The 20,860-nt window shown below is 44.7% G+C and overlaps 1 protein-coding gene across 2 annotated transcripts in view; it reads right to left on the reverse strand.

The window, feature by feature from the left end:
* Positions 1–15,393, reverse strand: part of PROX1 (prospero homeobox 1) — a 53,627-nt gene extending 38,234 nt beyond the window's left edge. Inside the window, exons 1-2 of one of the 2 annotated variants that reach the window (XM_082660199.1) lie at positions 14,978–15,393; positions 5,214–7,011 (exon numbers count right to left, since the gene is read on the reverse strand). In XM_082660199.1, coding sequence (XP_082516325.1) covers positions 5,214–6,944 — 1,731 coding nt within the window. In that variant the 5' untranslated portion in view covers positions 6,945–7,011; positions 14,978–15,393. Of the gene's footprint in view, positions 1–4,933; positions 7,012–14,736; positions 14,779–14,977 lie in introns of those variants that run through there. The other variant, XM_082660198.1, reaches the window with a different exon arrangement.
* Between the last annotated feature and the right edge of the window lie 5,467 nt (positions 15,394–20,860).

Below are 20,860 nucleotides of genomic sequence, written 5' to 3' on the forward strand. Positions count from 1 at the left end.
GCACACTTCAGGACCATCTGTCCAAATGGATAAGTGAAATAATAGTTGCAAGCTGTCTCCTATTGCCTCGTGATAAGAGTTTTAGGCAAGTCCAAACTTTGACAAACATCCTCAGATCTGGGTTCTAATCTGTTCTTTCAGAAGGCTACGTCCAAACAACCTAGTACAATTAATTATTAGCAGGGAAAAGTTCCAAACCTTTTCAAATTTGGTCTCATACAAAACGAATTGTTTTGCTGTGGTTCTCAGATAGTTATTGAGCCACCAAAACTTCCTGGAGCTTTCAGTGTCTTTAAATTATGCTAAGATGTTTTCGTCTTTTTTTATCTAAAAAGACAGAGCAAAGTATCCATCGTATTTTGGTTGGGATTTAGAGGCTTTTTATTTCATGAAAAAAAATCATCCTAATTTGAATTTCTCAAGTACGTTTTTTTGCTTTAAAATGCTTCCTGTTGGAAATACTTGGAATCAATCAGTGGAAATGAAACACAGAATACATCTTTATTTCTTGCTCATCGTGTAATTAAGATAAAATTCCCATAAAATATATGTTTCTAATAAACTATTAAAAATAGCTAATGAAAGATTTAAAAGCCAACAGTTAGATAATCCTTTTTTTTTCTCTTCAAAATAAATCTGAACTGACCAATTGGTTAATTTCCCTTTTAAGTGCTTGTGCTGAAAAGCAACTGTTCTTCCAAGAAAGCACTAGCTGTTTCCAGGATACTTACACACGCACAATGACTCATGATGGAATAGATTCAGTAAACATACAGCTGTACTGAACACGAGCTAAGCTCCATTCAAGGCCAGGAAAGAAAATGAGCACAAATAAATATTAAGGAGGTAAAGGGGGGGGTGGGGTGAGGGGGGATGGAACGCAAACAAGATCTGTCCCGGCAGCTCATGTGGCTTTGCCTCAATTCTCTTAGCCATAGCTTTGTGAAGACAGATGACATTCAATTCTATGTATAATGCAAAATAGACAATAACTGCTGAAACTTGAGACAGCTGCCAGGTGTAAAAAAAAAAAAAAAAAAGAAAAGAAAAAGAAAGGAAAAGAAAAGAAAAAGAAAAAAAAACGATGATAAATCCATAAATTAATGAAAGACATCTGCTCGGGAATATAAAAGATAAGAGAAGTAGGGTACTGCAGCTGAACCTAAAATGGTGTGCAAACAACCTGAGAATTTAAGTGTTGTCTGTTTACCAAGCACAATATAACTTCACCTAAACAGCAGCCGCGGGAGAAGCAGCAGAGGCAGCAAAAAGGCAAATGGGAGAATAATAGGTTGTGAAGGCTGCAGGAAGAAAACTCTTTTTTTCCAACTGAACCCTGAATTGTGACTAGAGGTTTTACATGCTGCAGTTCCAACCAAATGGATCGGGACCACTTGCTTACAATTTCTAAAGCGCTTTGAAACCCGGAGAATTTTAGCTTGCTCCTTAGGCTCTGATTTGCTATGTTTCTAGTTTTCCCCCCTTAGAATCCTTAAAGGGGGAGAAAAGATCTAAACCCTCACATGTAATTAAAGGGATAGAGCAAGTTGTTGCTCCACAAAGGAGTTTAACATAATCGGTGGGATGTGTAGTTTATGGATATATATATTTTTAATTTACTTAGTCCATAATTGGGGGGAGGGGGAAGGGGAATCCAGAGTCTTCCAATCTTTAATATACATGTTTCGCTACAGCTAATACACCTAACAGAATTCCTATGGCCCCGCACCACTTCCAAAGATGTAAAACATCAACTTCTATGGATTAATTCCCATTTTAGAAATTCATTTTTAACTCAGGTTTTCTAGATGGATTTTAGTTTCAAATTATTAAATCATTTTCCTTTTTGAACTTCACATGTTTTTTAACCTTCTCCCTAAAAGTCGAACAGGGAAAGCTGACTGTCACGGAGAAGAGGTTCAGTTTCTTCCCTTGCATGTCTGAAGTGCTTAGAACACCGCTCTTGTGCTCTAATTGGGTGCATGCAAATGTTTGAGGCCCGAACAAGGCTATTTTTCTTGGGATGCAAAGAGCATGAATGACAAGGAACATCAGGAGGAAAAACAACTGGCTGGCTGTTTCTTTTGGAATTTGAATAAAATTCAATATTTGATTAAACAGATTCATTTGCAAAGATACTGAACACAGTTTTTATATCCAAGATGCACCTGCCTTCTGGTGCAGGTTCACTGACATTCAGTTTACCATGCACACACATTCACTAGTTCCTTTCTATTAGAAGGGGTAACAAGGTAGTGTGCTCTATTACGTACAACATATATGCCTAATGTGCTGAACTCAGAATGGATTTATCCGATAAGCTGGTGTTCTTAATAGTTCTTATCTTGGCTACTTTGTTCAGGGAAACAGATGATGTCTTTTGCGGTGGGAAAGAATTGTTCCTTAAGAACTCAATTATTCATTACAGTTTGGAAAGCCATGGACTAAAAATAAAAACAATAATGACAATCATGAAGGTACCATTTCATCCCATTTCTCCTCATTTCTATTGATCTTTTCTAAGAGTAACTGCATAACAGGTTCACATATGGCCTTGTCTACCTAAACTGAAGTAAGATGACTTGCTGTTATCTTACTTCAGTAAGATAACCAGAATCTCTGGTTCCCAGAGATTTCTTTAAACTAAAAGCTTGAGAATTTTGCCCAGACACCATCAGGTAAGTCAAGGGGAGAACTCATCGCCATACAAGGATGGAGACAGGAGAAAAGCAGACCCAACCTCTCAGCAAACACTCAGATCCTCACTGGCTTCAGACCTGTGTGAACTCTAGAAAAGGATGATTGCCTATCTTCTTCCTGAGAAATAATACAGCAAAGAGATAAACGGCTAAAAGGGCGAGATCATAGAAGGGAAAAGAGAAAGAAACAGAGGCTGGAAGGCCGGCATATGGGAAATGTAATCATTCATTGCAGCAAGAGGCCAAAATTATTTAGCTACACAAAATAAACAACTCCAGGTGTAAGCAACTAACTTTTCCTATGAATACAGGTGTTTCCAAACCGTTGCTGTTGAGCAGAATCTTCTATGGTAAGACAGAGGTGAAGTTATTCCTCTGAAGAAGCAGCAACTAAATTCTCTTTAAAGTCTTTGATATGTATAGAAAGAAAAGGAAGTTCTTTCTATTCAAATCCTCAAAATTCCTCAGGGGATTTAGAGAGGGTGAGACAGTGAGCATAGTCAACACTTAGAGCGATCTAAAGGTTTTTTCTTAGAAGACCCAACTTATTAAAAAAAAAAAAGCACAGGCATAATTATCTGGATACGGTGACAAGTCTAAAAAAAAAACAAAACAAAACCAGAAACTGGAATCTTGAGTTAAAGAGTTTAGTATGGCCTTATAAGACTTTGAAACCTGGCTTCACATATTCATCCAAATGGGCACGTCCCTTTCCTGTGTGTGTGCGCACACACGCGCACAAGTGAGAGAGAGAGAAACAACCCACCATCACTACCACTGGCTTCAAAATGAAGTAAGGGACCTCTGAGGAGCAATGGGGTCTAGCCCTGGACATGAGCCTGGTATGAACCCCAGAAGGTGCTCTCCTGCAGAGGGCAAAAAAAAAAAAAACGTTCAAGGTCTGTGTCTATGTACTTTGCCTTTCTCATCACCAACAGCTATAGTCCAATTGGACCAATGTTTATTGCCTGCTTATGATGTGTAAGGCATGGTGCCTGGCGCAGCTTTGATTCATGACTGGTGGATTAAACTTTAGATCTCTGAAAGTTAGAAGTTAAATCAGCAACCAAACCAAGACTCGATTTCTATGTACATCTTAAGTCCTCAAATCTTTCTCTCAAGACGTCATTCTCTTCTTCCTCTCTATGGAAAGAGACAATGTGCTTAACTACCCAAGTGTGTCTCATACTTGTGGCTCCCATTCACCTTATCAGAAATCTTCACTGTTATCCTGAGCTGGCTGGAAGGAGATGAACTTCATATCAAGGAAAACACATTTCCACCATAGCTGGGACTTTGCACTTACACGGCAGCCTCTGGAGTAGGGTTAGATATGAAAATGTCAATCTCTGGTCATCAAGACGATTGCTCAAAACCCTTAATTTAGCAACAGCCAACTTAATTGCTAAATTTCATATCCATCTGGCAATTTATAGAAAAGAAATGTCTCTAGTTGCCCCCCAATGCTACTATTCTACTCCCCCAAAACATCAACAACCACAAGATTTTAAAAAATTTACTGAAAGGACCAATTTACAGAGAAAAAAATCGTGAGTTAAAAATAGCTAGAGTTCAGGACAGGTCTAATAAAAAAATATAACTGGCATCTCTACATAAAAGTCAGGTTCAAAATATAAAAGAGACATAAAAGAGGCATTTTTAAAGTCGAATACGGCTGAGTTTTATATTTAATTGTGCTCTCTCGCTTTCCAAAATAATTTGCTTTGTGTATGTTAGGACAAAAGATTTCTGTGTATGGCTGAACAGAGGTTAATCATGCATAGAGGCAGCTGCACCAGACCCAAAGAACAGACCTTGGGTGAACGGGAGAGAGATGGATACCGTCTGAATAAATCAGTACCTGTATATTTCCTTTAAAACAAACAAACAAACAAAAGAACACACCTCACTTGAAGAATAAGGAGAGACTCTAACTCCCTATCCACAACCATCTTTCTCCCACTGCAGCCTCCCATCAGTAGACTGTTCCTCATAAGATTTAATCAGGCCTTCTTTAAACAGACCAGGAGCCTTATAGATTAACTAAGGGGAGAATTCTTCTTATGGAGTCTTAGGGATCTGAAAACTGATTTTTCTCTCTTTATTCTGCTATGAAACTTAGATTAAAATAAAACCTGATAGAATTCAATATTACAATGAGATTTTTTTTTTTCCACCTCTAAATCTACTCTTGGGAAAAAAAAAAAAAAAAGGATTAGAAGATAATACCGGAAGAAACAGCAGAAAAAACCCTGCTGCAAAAGCACAAATTAAATACTACCACTTTAGGGCAATTAACAACTTGTGAAAGTTACAAAAATGCTGGTTTCCTGTGAAGCTTTTGTGCAACCAGAAGTGCCTCACGCCTGCTGATAAAAGCCTATTACTGGGAAGAAGAGGAAAGGCTGCATTCTTAAGAAGATAGTCATCTACATCATTCTAAACAATGTGTAAACCTGACCTTCTGGGAAGCCTTTTTGGTTTGGGCTTGTTTTCCTTGGGGGGCAAATGAAAGGATATTGCACTTCCCGAATAAGGTGAGATTTCGGACATGTCTTGAAGATCGCCACACTCGGATTTGATGAGAGACAAGGAGAGCCCTTCTGCGGTGCTGGGTGGATGTGCTGGTGAACAAGGATGGTGGCTCAGGTGGTGGGATGACATCTTGGTCCTCAGACTCGTGGTCTCCCTAGTTAAGTCTAAGGATTCAGGAGAGGCTCTGTCTTTTCCCGAGAAGGAGCCGGAGGGAGCACCTAATGGACTCTGAAACGGGTAGGCCATCAAGGGGAGGGGAAAGGGGTGGCGGAAGGTGGACGTGGTAAAGCCTGCGGTGGCCGACAGAGGCGACTGGTGCAGGGGCTGGTGGTGACCGCCGGCAGGGGGGCCGGAGGCAGACTGGTCAGATGAGTTTTTGCGGACCACCAGGGGCAGTGCTTCTGTCTGGTCTGTGGAACTGGGCATCTGCACATTGCCAAAGGTGTCCAGGGGGTTCGGAATGATGACATCGCCAAAGCACTGCAGGCGCTGGTTGGCGGTGTGGAAATTGTGGTTCTCCCCGTTGACTGCAAATCTGGCCTGGGGGATCTGGAGCGGCGGAAAGACCTGAGGAACCTGGCGAGAGGGTTTGGCGGAGAAGACTTTGACCACAGTGTCCACAACTTGCGACATGGCAGTGTTCAGTTCTTGTTTCAAGGTCTCGGCCAAATGTTTGCCTTCGGGTTGTAAGGAGTTTGGCCCGTGGTCTCTTTCTTTGTTGTTGCCTTCTCGCTTCGGCTTGTTTTCGGCCATTTCCTGCTCCCGGATCAGGGCCCGGGCTCGGTCGATGAACTGCCCCGGGTCCAGCTCGCACATCTCATTGTCTGACCTCCCCACGGAGTCCTGGGCCCTGGCATCCAGGATCTCCGAGCGCATGCTGTCTTCAGACAGGTTACCATCTTCATCATTTTCAGAATCAGTGCTGTCATAGATCTGGTAGAACTTTTCCTGCAGCTGGCGCAGCTGTTTCTGCATGTCCTCCAGCTGCTGTTTCAGCTGTCGGCGCTCCTCTCGCTTCTGTTCTTTGCGGGCTGAAACCAGCTGCTGGAAACTCTGTTGCTGCTGCTGGGGCAGCTTCTGCTTGCGTTTGTTTTCTCGGTAACTTTCTCGGGGACTCACAGACTGCGGGGCCATATCTCTTTCATTTTCATTGCCCCGTAATGCCACACTGGGGGAATGGCTCATACCCCGGATTATATTCTCAACCCGGGCGCGCTTTGCTCTCAGGTGCTCGTCACATAAGCGATCCATATCAAACTGGCTCATAGTAGGCCTGCCAAAAGGGGAAAGACACTCTGGGGGGCTGTCTCTTGAAGAGTTGCTGCATATATCCTCCTGATGTACTTCGGAGCCTGTACTAGAGAGACCGCTGGCTTGGAAACTGGGCTCCGTGCCACCATTTTTGTTCATGTTATTTTTCAACAGCTGGGAAATTATGGTTGCTCCTGGAAAAGGCATCATGGCATCTTCATATGAGTTCGCCCTCTTCAGCAGCTTGCGGAGTACATTTGACTTTTCCCCATCTGCATGCTGCACCACTGAATACTCAACATCCTGCTCGGAACCTTGGGGATTCATGGCACTAAAAAACGTCGCTCTTGCCTTAGCAAAAAATGCAGATGCTGTCCCTACCGTCCTTTTCACTCCAATGTCAACTCTTCTCCTCTTGGTTTGCCGGCTTAAGAGGGCTGTGCTGTCATGGTCAGGCATCACTGGACAGTTATTGTGCCATCTTGAAAAGCTCGTCAGCTGGGCACAGCTCAAGAATCCTGGGACCCTGGCCAACAGAACAAAAGGACTGATGAATCATTTTCTTTAAATTTCTCCAAATTTCCTGACCTCAATCCTGAATCAAATGCAAAATGCATAGGCTCTGGGATTTATGGCACATTACAATTATTGCAATTTATTATGCACTCTGCTTGAAATGAAACATTTTTAAATATTTCTGCTCCACTGGTTTAAGATGGATTAAGATTAAAAAAAAAAAAAAAAGCAAAAACTGCTTAAGCACCAGTAATATGATTCTCTTTCACAAATGCCTAAAATGATACTGTTTATCTTCAGAAGAAACAGTAGATTATAAGAACACAGCCTCTGACAACCAATTGATTAAATTTTGGGCACTGAGATTCATATTACAAAAGAAGATAAAAGTGGTCTATACTTAAGAAATAAGGTTACATTTTGAGGATGCGTGAAATTTGGATGAAAAATTCCATTTCTGCGATAAAATTATTGTGGCTTTAACGCGATTAAGGGGAAAAAATGACTCTAAAAATGCAAATATTTCACACACACCCTTTATTACTGAATTTTAAAACATTTTTGTCATATGTGAAATGGGGAGGAGAACACTCCCACCAGCATCTTTCCAACATAAATGGCCAATTTAGCATGGAAATAAGTGCACAAATACTCATTCTACAAGTCTGCTTATTTAGCACAGATATGTGCTTTTTATTACTAAAATCACATTTGAAGACGGTATCTGTTGCTGGATTTTAATGTAAGTATGAGAATATTTAAAAATTTTCATGATGTCGTTTTTGATGACTTCAATTATTATAAAGTTGGACTCAGTGCAGAAGAAGGACATTGTCACATTTTAGAAATCAATCTGTGGAACAATAAATTGAGTTAGGCAAGGATAAATACATCTTCAGTGCTAGTTTTTTTTTCTATAATCTGCCAAAATAATACTTCAAACGCCTAAAGAAGCTCTTTAACATACACCATTTGTGAATCTTATTTCTTGTGCCAAATTAAAGGATGAGAAAAACACAGGCGGAAGAAAAAGACTGAAGGAAGATATATAAAGAAGAAAGAAAATAACATCAATTAAATATGTGAGAAAGGGAAATACCGTCTCTGTATATGAACTTCCATTGTTTCTTGGGAACACAATATAAAAAGGCACTTGCATGACATTTTTTGTGACGTTAACCAGCGATGCTAACCCCAAATTTTGTATAAATGTTAAGATGTCGCATCTTTTTGCTTACAATGAACGTTTTATGAAGAAAATGAAAAATTTTTTTCACACAGGGTTTATCTAATATTAAACTTCACGTTTGCTTAACAGAGCACATCTTCACAATAACAGGGTCTATTGCCAAAGGCAGCGTGCAGAGTGTTTGGAACAGCTCCCATCTCTTTCGGTTCACCTGTAAAAACATCTACGTGCTCCCTAGGACTGCATCTGTGGCTAGTTTTAAAGAATGACTATCCATGCAAATAGGCATAATTTCAGCATGAAATAACCTGTAAAAATCAAGAAAATGCTCAATGCTTAGATGGCAATGTGTATTTTTTTAAGCGACAAAGATTTCATCATGTAGCCCTTGTTCTCAGTTTTTATATGAAGATAATACATTTAAATAAAGGCTGTATCAGAGTGTCAAGAAAGCAACATGATGCTTTTTTGTATGTTTTTTTGGATGCTTGAGGGTAAAATACTTTTTTGTGTGCCTCAGGATAAAATTTCCTGAACTTGGAATGGAAACAGATCTTGATAACTTCAATGTATAGGGTTCAAAACTGAATTCAAGATGATTGTGACCCCTCACACATTAATAAATGAAATTGGTTTCAGGAATACAAAAATGCAATGGCAAATATTTCACTAACATGTTAGATCTGATAAATCAGGTGCAGCTGTCAGGTGAGAGAAAGAAAAAAGGGGAGACGGAGACAAACAAGAGAAAAGATGAATTATTTTAAAGCTCAGAAAGACTTGCATATTGAGGTGGGATGTCTTTGCGAGGAGGACTTTGTGTGTGTAGATCAGCTTTTCAAAAATAGAGTTTATTGCCATTCTTTAAAAATTTTACCTCTTGTCTTTTTGGGTGCAAATCATTTTCTCTTTAATATCACCTGAAAAGCACATAGATCACCAATCAAAATGTTGAACAAACTTTCTGCAGTATTTTCTTCCCCTGTTCCTCTTAACATCCAATCTGGGTTTTCCCCCTACCCATCCTTGCTACAGGAAGAGCATCTCCGCAACAGAGGCTCAGAAACAACACGCTGGTGTAAGAGATGAGCACAAGGTCATCTCCAGCCATCCTTCCCTTCCCAGCTGCCATTTACCTCTGCGTCAACTGCACTTCCTCTCATCTAGCCTAGGTATCAACAGCTGCATCCCTACCTCATGCCTGAGCCAAGGGGAAGGCTGTGCTCTTCCTAAGGTGGAAAGAAATCACATTCTCATCTTCAGTGGAGAATACATGTTAATTAAACGTGCTTGTTGGGTCTTTTAAGAAGAAAATATCCTGTAACTTCCTTCAAATTCACTGAACGAAACTGATTTTTGCAATTTTCTCTCAACTGGTCAGCATTCTTGGATTAAATAATGATTTGTTTCTGTTTGGGGCTAAGAAAATTTAAATATTTGGGGGCCTTATTGTAAAATGTACAGCTGAGACATAACAATCAGGACAAAACAAATGAGAAAACTAGGAAAAATTATATAATCCAGCAAGACAAGGCATTATATTAGTAGGCGTGAATAAATAGATCTCTATGTATAGCTTTGACCTAAACTCAGAAATAAAGGTATAGTAGTCATACACATTGGGATTATAACCCATGAAGGCTATAGGCAAGATTAAATAATTATAACTGGTGGACTGTAGTACTTTATTAGCATCATGTTTCACAAACATATATATATATATATATATATATATATGAATATTTTACCACATAAGAAAATGCATTGTTAAACGACTATAATGTAAATTAAATCACTTGAAAACACTTTCAAAGGTGCTTCCATGATTTCCCAATTCAGAATTTAGAGAATGCTATGCAATTAATTTATCACTCATATCATCCTGTCCATTAAGATTTTTAAAAATTCCTTTATTTCTCAATATATGTACTAAGCCATATGTTTCAACTACAATTATTACTGATTCTTATTATGTTTTAATTTTTATATTAATTTTGAGTTTAACCCAGCGATATGAACCTTTTGATCAGCACTGGTGAACATCAGTATCAGCAAGTATGCAGAAAAATACTGACGTAGCATTTGAACCCAAATGTATTATCGATTGGATACACATATTCTATTCCTGTAAACTCCTCTGTAATTAATATGAAAATCTACATAGAATATTTTTATTATTAAATATTGTGTCGTACCACTTGGCATCTAACTACATAAACACTTTAATAATTCCTATATGAAGGGTATCTTAACATTAGCAGATTCCTCCCAGAAAAAGGTAAGAACGTTCAACTATGATCAAGTCAGATTTTAACTACTCCAAAAGATTCTTCATTAAAATCTGAATTATCTGGAGAACGTCAGATAATTTAACATGGAGAATCCTAAGGAAGCTGATGACAACGTTAGTAGAAAAGAATTTTCAGGGAAGCATTTCAAAGGAACACTGCAGTGTGAAGTAGAAAGTGCTGAAGTGTTCTGCTTTAATAAAGAAGTTATTTGGGGAAGGGGATGCAACTTTTATGCCTCGATCTGGAGTCCAGATTCTAGACAAAGAAGTGATCACTATGATTATTACTCAGATAGTTCAGTCAAATCTTTCATGAGAAGGGGAAGGGTAAGGTTGGCATGGTTTCCTGCTTGGATGATTTAGACTATCTGTCTTTGTTGATAAAATGATTTGAAGAAATTGTTCAAGCCTACACTTTACTTCTTTTAGAAAACAACCTTTGAGTGGGCCTCTGATCTACTTGGGTCAAGCCGCTTATGAAACTGCAAGTGGAAGAACACTAACAAAGAACCTTGTAAATCCATCTGGAAATCAGTAATTCAAGGGGGGCAATCAGATGAATTGATTTAGGTACTCCCCCACCCCTGCCCTTTACCAAGCTGTCCCCTTCACTGTATTTAAGAGTTCATTTCTGCTAATTAGCAACTTTTCCTTTGGAGATGTTTCTGCTCACTATCAGGCTAAGAAAGTCTTTGATGTTTATTGTGAGGAACCCACTTGACATTAGTTAATACTTAAATTAACTAACATTGTATTGTCAAAATCTTATATCAGGTTTAAATTTTCCTATGATAACAGAGATCTCAAATCAGAACCATTTTATCTTAAATTCCTCCATTCTATCAAAAATTTCATACATTTTTCACCTGCAAGATGAACACAGAGTATTTTCTGAGACATGCCTAAAATATTAAAAAGTAATAAGTCACCAAATTAGTAAATAAAAGAGAGTGAGAAATAACTTCAAGAAGAAACACTTACATTTATTTTTTTTCTGAAGAGAATTGAAATACTCTAAATGTCCTTTGAAGCTTTCGAATACACCAGGCAATAAGGTTTTAGAAATTCCTTATGTATATGTCCTTTCCAGTTTATACAGATACTTAATTAGAACCCAGTAATAATATATCAGGCACAATCCATCTTCATATTATAAAATCAGTAACATTTTATAATCTTTTGTTAACCTTGAACCTAAATATTCCTTATATTTACAGTTGCAAATGCAAAACAATGCCTCTAAGAAATTCATGAAAAAAGGCCTATTTCATTTTGAACAAATAAAGAGTACGCCTGGCAGCTAGGTTATGTTTTAAGATTGTAAGTGCTACTTATAGAGGAAAGATGCGAGGGAATGAATAAAGTGAGAACAAAGATGCATGTTAGGTTAGGTATGCATGACTTTTTCCCCACAAGGTCTTGGTGATTAACCTAAATAGAATTCTGCACAATGGACATATAAAAATATCAATAAGTGCCAAGCACAGATAACCCTTATTAAAAATAAAGCAAATGACATATCCACAGATGACATTTTAGTGATGAAAGAACTTCAAAAGCATCCAAAGAAAGTATTAGGAGGAACTTGGATGTTTAAGTCAAAAGAATAAAATGACACATACTATCTAATTTTCATGAAACAAGGATGATCACCCAAGCCACCAAACCAACCAACAAAAACCATTCACCATCTGATCTATTTCTATGCAACTCAAGAAGTAGCCTGTTTAAAGAAAAAAAATTAAAAGGTCCGATTTTGAGAATCCATATACTGTGCTTACCCTGAATTCTCAATCGCTTCCCTCACACATGAAGCCACAGTCCTTACTTTCATCTATTTTACTATTGCAGAAACAGGTCCATGTTGTAGCACATGGACAGGTTAACCAAATTACTCCCCTTTTTCTTCTTCACCACCCACAGCCCATTTCATTTTGATAATGCTCAGAAGTTCTTGCAAGAAACTTCAGAGGACTGACTGCCTACATCTTGCATCAAATAGAAAAGCACAGTTACCTCTCACATACTTGAGATTTTCCTTCTCCATCAAAGTAATAACTAGGACATCTGGCACATGTCTGGTACAATGACAGGCTCATTCTACTTTATGAGAGTATTTAACATACGACCTGCAAGAGTTTATGCACATACCTATTCCTTCTGGGCAGGGAGAAAGCGCGCTAAAGAACATAAGCTTTAAAAACAGTAACACTTTCAAACTGACTTTGGTATTCTTGGCAGGTACACACACCATCCATGGATGTCCAAAGCACACACACACACACACACAAGACGCTCTCACTACTTCCCCCCCCCCCCAATGCCCCCAAAGACCTGGGAAATAGGCGTAAACCAGAGGGAAGCGAAGGGAAAGTCAATCTCCCTCCACCTGCTGCCTGAAGTGGGGGTACTTTCAGCTGCCTGGCAGACAGGAGCCCGAGACACAGCCTCAGCAGCAGCCTGCCAACATCCTTAAGAAAAATAAACAAACACATACCAACTTGTCCTCCACCCCCAACCAAAGAACTCACATGGCAGGGCTCAAAACATAACAACAGCGCAGTTCCCATGAGCCCGGACAATCCTATTAACCAAGGCAACCATAAACCCATAAACCTCCGCAACCCTGGAGCACACCCTGAGGTCTGGAACTGTACAGACACACACAGACACAGAGGAAATTTGCACCTGTCTTCCTTGACATAACACACCTGTCAGGCCCTGCCCATGGCGCAGCTCTCGGCTAACAGACCTTTGTCTACCTAATCCAGGAAAGGACATTATTATAATTTTTTTTTTTTTGTAAAGGAGGTTATAGATGGGAGAGAAGGGGTGGGGGGGAGAACAAGAGAAGAGACTTGTAGCCTTGACTTTGAGAGCAGGCCACCCTGTGCTTGCACTGTTATTATAAGCTCAAGGAGACAACACAGACCTTCTGGGAAAAATAAAAACAAGCAGGTGAGTTCCCAGCCTTCCCCCAGGCGGAGTGGGTTCTGGATTGCCAAGAACAGAAGTTTCACACTCCAGCCTGCCTCCTTGGGCTATTTAAGACTGTCGCTCAACCCCTCCTCCCAGGTCTTCTGTCGGCCAGCCTGGAGGACTCTCAACTTCCGAAAAAAAGCTGAGAAGTGGCGGGAGACCTGTGAGTCTCTCTCCAAAGCTACTCCCCCTTTGCCTCCCTCCCGCCCCCCGCCCCCCTCACCTCGCCCCTCCAATCCATACCCTCCACCTACGTTCAGTTTTAGCAGGAGGAGTAAGTGGCTGGCACAGCAGAAGAACCAACAATTTGCTAACCTGGGCTTTGGGTAATGTCTCCCCCCAGCTTGCCCCCGTCGTCCCCCTCCTTGCAGGTTCAGGCAAGATAGCAGCTCTTCTCGCCCCCTCACTATTCTTCCCAGTAACAATCACTCTCACCTCTTCACTCCTCCCTCTCCAGTCCTCCGGAGTGGGGCAAAATTGCAGGTACCACCCAGACGAACCAAGATCAGATCGAAGCAGCCCAACCACGTCGACTGCCAGCGGTGACTGCGAGCACATCCGCTGCCCGAGAACATCCTCTACCCCCACCCGGACCTCGATCCTTCCATCCTCCCGCCGCGCTTGAGCCCCAGTCCTCCCACCACAGGACCCCTGAGGCTCCTGGTGCCACCTTACCCTACTCAACTTGACCTAGCCCTGGGTCCTGGGAGCACAGGGGAGGGGCGCCGCGCTCGTTTCCCAGGACCATCTCTCCATTGCTCCAACCCTGATTTCAACATTTCGGCTTCGACAGCGTTTTGAGAGGAAAGTAACAGAGCGCCCCCCCCCCCCCCCACACACACCTCCCTCTCCCTTCCTCCCTACTCCCTGGCCCTCTGCTGGGGTTAAAAAGGAGAAGTGAAAGGTATGCAAATGCCAAGCAAATTGGAAGCTCCTGGAAGAAAGGCAGCTATAATAAACAAGACAAAGAGCAAGGACGTGGGGACTAGCCCAGGAGTTTTCACCGGGGGAGATGGGAAGGATGAGGCTGGGAGGAGAGCGGGGATCCAGACGAACAAAAAGCGACCCGGTCCCCCTCGCGGTCCTCTCTCCTGGGAAGAGAGGGCAAGAGAAAGAAGGAAAGGAAGGAAAAGCCTCCTCCCCCTCCAGAAACAGTACACAAAAGGTGACAAGATCAGCGACAAGTCCAGCACTATCAGCCTCCCCCCTCTCGCCAACACCACCCCCCAGCCACCAGCAGGAAAGAGAAAGAAAGAAAAGCCAAGCGGATCACTTACTCGTAGGAACTGGGAGAGGCGGAGCGCTGAGTTCCACTGAGGCTTCTGCTTAGAAACTGTTTAGACACTATTTTATTATGATTCATTTAAAGAACACCATTTTCTCCTGGGGAGGGTGGAAAGATGTTTACACGAGTATGAGTAATGGGAGTCTCTTTTCTTTTCTTCTCATTCAAGAACAAGCCGGTACAAGTGATTCTGGAAAAGGGGAGGGGACTCGCGAGGGGGAGAAGATACTTACTCGGTGCAGAGAGCAGTGGGACCGAGCCTTTTTTGCAGGCGGAGAGAGGAAAACACGCGCGCGCACACGCACGGTGAGATCTTGCGGGTGATGAATATGATAATTGGACAAGGGACGGTGAGTCCGTGCGGGAGCGCGCGAGCGGGCCGACGGGGAGAATGAGGGGAGAGAGAGGAGAGGGTGGGCAGGGAGAGGAGAGGAGGGAAGACAAGAAGAGAGGAGAGAGAGGAAGAGAAGACGCGAGAGGAGGAGAGAGGAGACTAGGAGAAGAGAGAAGAGAAGAGAAGAGAGTAGAAGAGGGGAGAGAGGAGAGGAGAGAAGAGGAGCGAAGCGGAGAGGGAGCAGGCGGACCCGGCGAGAGCTCTTTTGCGCCGCTCTGCTTTCCCCGGCTGCAATGGTGTATTATTTCAGAGCGCTCCCTCAGCTGAGGGCTCCGCTCCACAACAAGATTTACTTTAAGACACAGCTGAAGGAAACAGGAAGACTGCACGTCACAGTCTGACTGACGTACCCGGCCCCAGCACCCAATCGCGAGGCGCCTTCGGATTCAAGGGGGGATAGCGAGGCAAGAGAACTTGGGAGGAAAAAAAATATAAAAGGGGTGGGGGTGAGGGGCTGGGAGGAGAGGAGGGGAGAGGGGCCCCGCGCTCCCCTCCCCCGCCTCCATCCCCGCCCCCACCCCCCCCTCACCCGCGCGCAGCCACTGCTTGGGGGCGACCGGATCGCCGCGCCCGGGCCGGAGCGAGCCATCTGCGGGCGCTGTGCAAAGCCGGCGACCGCGCGAGCGCCGCTCAGCTCACACTCGCTCTTCCAGGACGCAGGTCTCTTTTTTTTTTTTTTTTTTTTCCCCTTCATTTCCCAGATACAGCTGATCGAGTTCGCTGAGCGACAGAGCGAGTGAGCGCTCCTCGGACAGGGGTGGAGGAAGGCACAGAAAAGTATACTGGAGAAAAAGTGGAGGTTTTAGGGGTGGGGTGGTCTAAGAGGAGGGAGTGAGAATCCTCAAAACATTCCACTTTTTAAATGATCATAGCTAGTATCAGGAATACATGTCACCCTTGCTTCCTTTTAAAGGAGAGGCGGACAATAAAATACAGGTAGGTTTGGGATTAAAATAGTAGGTGTCAGAGGTTTCACACCGGCTCCGCTGCATCTGATATAAGAAGACTAGTATTGGCTGAATCCCAGTCAATCTCCCGTCAAAATTGTTAGGAAGAATATTTGTCCTTGGTTACCTCTAACAACTTTATTTGGATGGTAGGTACAGCAACCTTTACGGGGAAAAAAAATGTTACAAACAGTACCACGCGATTACGCTCAGTAACTCACTCACCCCAGAATGATTAAAGAGAGAGGTTTCAAATAGGATTTACACAGTTTTGAGCCCTGGGTAACAAACTTTAAAGTATACTCGGCAAGAAATTTCAAACGCTTAAATTTCGGGCTTCTAAGTCAAGCCATAGAAAATTCACTTTGGTTTGACATTTCTTGGACGAAAAATAACCAGCAAGACTTCTTTAGATAACGTGGCTCTTAAAGGGCTTCTTGGGATTTGAAAGTTGCTAATGCTAAAGCGCAAGAGCCCAGCCGCAGCTAGAATGTCTCTTTCACCGGGCACAGTAAACGGCTTTTAATAAAGCAAATGCGCTTATGACTTAAAGATCCTATAAAAGCTAGGAATTGCAAGGGCTGCGAAGCAGAAACATTCATACCTAGTCGATAAGACACTCATTTTTTGTAGGATGGGGACAAGTATTTTTCGTGTGTCCCTCGAATTTAATCAGATCAAAGGTTGAATCGTGTTGCGTCGTGACAACAGAGTGTTTGTGAAGTGTGTTACAAGTGTACTGGCCGATCATTACCACCATCTTCTGCAACACACGCACGCACACACTTTTCCTAGGACACTTACAATCTCAGCCTCAAATTCATCAAACTGTGAAGTCAAATCTTTGAATAAGAATAGTGATGGTACTATGTTCGAGTCCATACCCTGTAGGAAACTTTTGGCACGGGACTCAAACATTGCAAAGAAGAAGAAAAAAAAATCAGGCCGGCCCGGTTAGGTGTTGGGAATAAGAAAAAAAGACTTGCTTGAGCATCTCCAGCCTTCATTTCTCCCCTTTTGCCGCCTCCTGACACTCCCCCCCCACCCCATTACGGAAACAACACAGACCCTCACAAACACACTACTCACACTTCCAATGATCGGCTACTGTATTAAGTGTTCTAACTGAGAAGGGACAATTTAGGCTGGGGACAGAATCTATCAACGTGCCCATTACATACAGGACGGAATAATGCTTCTGTTGGTTGGGTCCTTTCGAGGGAAGCGGGTGTACTGAGCGGGGAAATGTGGGTTCTGTGAATGAATCAAGGCTACTTCCTTTCTTCTTTTTCGCCCTATTATTTTCCTTAAGTATCCCAGTATGTACATGTGAGCGCCAGCCCACAAATAAACTGGCAGGAGTAAAGGATACATGCCCTCCACACCTTAAAACCATCTGCTCAGTTTGACATTTAAAAGGGAGGAGGGCAGGGAAGGAGGAGGGGGAGAAGGGGGAAGAAAGGAAGCTGGGAGGGAGAAAAGGTTCAGACCCTGGAAGGAAACGGCTTGAACTTTAGCCCACAAGTTTATGTCACTTGCACCTAGCGCTCGGGTGCAGTTTAGCACACACTACGCCCGGGAAGTGGCGGCGGGAAAAGTTCCCTGCGAGCCCCAGTAAGTCCTTTATCACTCCCGGGGGAAGGCAGGCCCCAGTCTTAGTCGGGGTAACCCGCTTGGCAAACAGGAAAGCTCCCCCACCCCCAGCCTCGGCGACGGAGGCTCGCGGCTTGCCAGCTCTGCCGCGGAGGTTCGCAGCCCGCATTTGGGCACAAGAGCGGCTTTTTGAAATAGCGCGCGCGACGCTGGACGCGCGAGCTCGGTCCACAGCCCAGCTCCACGAGCTGCGTACGCGGAGCCCGGTCCTGTCCCCTAATGTCTAGGCGACGTACAGGCCAGGCTCCTGGCAACCCCTCTTGCCAGAGCTGCGGCGCTCTCCCGGGTCTCGCACCGCCCTGGAGCAAGGCGTGAGGCCCGAGCCCTCTATCTCGGGCTACTCCCGGTTTGTTTTCTGATAGGCGAGAAGCGATCAGTCAGCCCCGGAGACAAGAAGTCGCCTAGATATTAGCTCCATCTCTGAAACCAGCGGCCAAGCCTAGGGTCAGTCCCTTTCTCCGCCCCAATGCCAACACAACCCCAATAACTTAAAAGTTAACACAAGTTCTGACTGGTCTTCCAACAAACCCTATCCCTGCAAGCTACATTTACTTATTTATCTGAAGGGTGATCTGTGCGTTCTTAGTCAAACTCTTGCACTTATCACTTATGCCTCTGGTTCTGGGTTAAACACACTTCGCCTTGACATTTTCTCGGTGTATTTTACCCCTCCGGTTCTTTCTTAAAGCCAGTAGGTGGGGGTAGGAGAGAAGACTGCATATAAGTAATTTAAAACCTTACAAACAACCGTCAGCAGATCTTAAACAAACCAATTCTGGGAATTTCAACTAGACCAGTTGAGAGACAAACGTGGATGTTTATTTCAGGAGAAGGATGCTGGAGATCCAGCCGTGGACACACACACAACACCATCCACCACTCACCACCACCACCACCCTGAAAAGAGGAAGAGAAAGAAATAAAAAACAGCTCTAGGGTGCAGGCCGGCCTTCTTCAGGCTGTCTAGAGTCAGACTGACTGCCTGCCGTATTCTCCCTCTCTCTCTCTCTCAATCCCTATGCCCAGTGTGACGCCAAGCCCAACCTGGATTTGTTCTGAATGGGGGGGAAAGTGAAATGCCACGAGATCAGTAGCAAGTAGCAGCTGCACGGTTTCTCTCCTGGGAACCCCACTGCTTAGAAGCCTCCCGAGTGATGTTTGTTTAACCAACAGCTTTCAAAGTAAACAGAAGCGAATCACTCCAAAGAAGCTGAAATATAACCCTTACAAGAATTTGGGGTAAGGGGGGTTGGCAGAAAAAAGTAATTTTTTAATTAATAAAACCCCCACCCCCAAATCAGGGCCCATCACGACGCCTAAAGGAGCCTAGAATTGTCATAAAAATTCATTGAAAGGATTCCTTACAATAAAGTGGCCTCGAAGAAAATCCCTCTTCTCCCACAAACACACTCCCGCGGTTAGAGGGGGTTGGTTGTCAGTGACTGAAGGGGCACACTACTCCTTGATTTTATGGAAGAAGGCGAAAACAATCAAAGAGAGGTACGTTCCCTGCCCCGGAGTAGAAAGGAGTAGTAGGCTGGGAGCTCTGCGTCGCCAACCCTGGCTCTGCCTCAGGCACCGAACTTTCCAATATCAAGATATTAACAGATGGTGGTGAGCACATGGAGGGCTGTTACTTACATAATCCAGCCACTCCGCCTGGCCGCGCTGAGCCCGGCGAGGCGCCCGCCAGGCCGAGCGCGCGCCTTCCGAGGGGTGCCGTTGCCCGCCCCCCGCCCCGAAATAAGTTGACTTTCTCCAACCCTACCCTGCTCTTGGAGGGCTAGGATTTGGAGAGGTCGTGATTTCAGAAAAAAATACACATCGATCTGCTTGTGCTTTATCCTCTTCAGTCCACAGTAGTGAAGAAGCCAAGGGCACAGGGGAGGGAAGGGGACGCTTTCGGGGAGAACGGGGCGCTCTCCCTCCGAATCTGGGGGTGCTAGGGAGTGGGATTCGCGCCATTTACACCCCTCCCTCTTTGGCGCGGATCAGCATCTCTTTCCCTGTCCCTGAAATACAAGGGCAGTCTCGAGCTGCAGCCGGGGGGCATGGGGTGGGGAGAGGGTGTGAGTGTGAGGGGACGCCTCTGCACGCGGGGGCGCAGTGGGCAAAGTTTCGCAGAGCCTCTGGGCACCGCTACATTTCCGAGCTTCGGCAGGATTTTAAGCACTGGTTCCCACGCGTGGGGAGCCCCTTTCGGGCCGGGTGGCGCCCGCTGCCTGCACGCCCTCAGCGCTTCCCCGGAGGCCCAGGCCCTCCCCGTGTGCCTGTGTACCTCCGCGTGCGTGCCCGGGGACAGGTTTGTTTGACGAGCCTCCTTCCCTCTGGCGACTCGGGGCCGCCGAAACTCGCGCGGCACACGCCTGCGTGTGTTGGAAAAGTTTCGGGTCGGGAGGGAACGCTGGGAGTCTCCTCTCCGGCCCCAAGGCGGCAATGGGGCTTCCTCGCCTGCAGCTTCCTCCCGGTCTCCTCCTCCCGCCCGGCCCTTCCTTCCTAGCCTCGGCCCCGCGCTAGGTGTCGCGGCCTCTCTGGCCCGGAGACGTCGCGCTCGAGAAGAGGCGGCCGTGGCGCCGCGCTGAGGGCGGAGGGCGCGCCCCTCCCTCCCGCGTGCCCCTTGGAGTGTGGGTCGCCCCGCGCCAAACCCGCGGCCCGGGCCTTTCCCGGGGGCCTCCGCACGGCCCCGCTGACCCGAGCTGGGCACACGCCGGACGCAGAGAGCAGCTACCTGCTCCCAGCGCGCCGCGGAGCGGGGAAAGTCCGACGCCTCCGGGCCCGCGCGGCGCCGCGGCCGCCCCTGCCCCCGCCGCCAGCCTGTTGCTGCGGGGCCGAGGCGGCGGCGAGACGGTGGACGCGCTTAACCTGCGAGGTTGGGGCCACCGCCGGGGACCCAGAGAGGGGCGGGGACCTTTGGAGGGCTGGAGACCTCCCCTTCTGCTCACCCCCTTTATTTCTTCGGTCTAAGGATATTTGGCCGTTACTCCCAGCTTCCCTTTCTTCGGTCTTTTAAGTCAAGGGTGTGAATTCGGAGGAGATGCTCTTTTCAGGGGCTTTGATGGTAGGATTTAAGTAATCCCTACTGCCCATCTTACAAGGCTTTTATTCAGGACGCCAGTGAGTTA

The sequence above is a fragment of the Grampus griseus genome (assembly GCF_964374135.1).
Source record: "Grampus griseus genome assembly, chromosome: 1".
In the NCBI taxonomy this organism is placed as follows: Eukaryota; Metazoa; Chordata; class Mammalia; order Artiodactyla; family Delphinidae; genus Grampus; species Grampus griseus.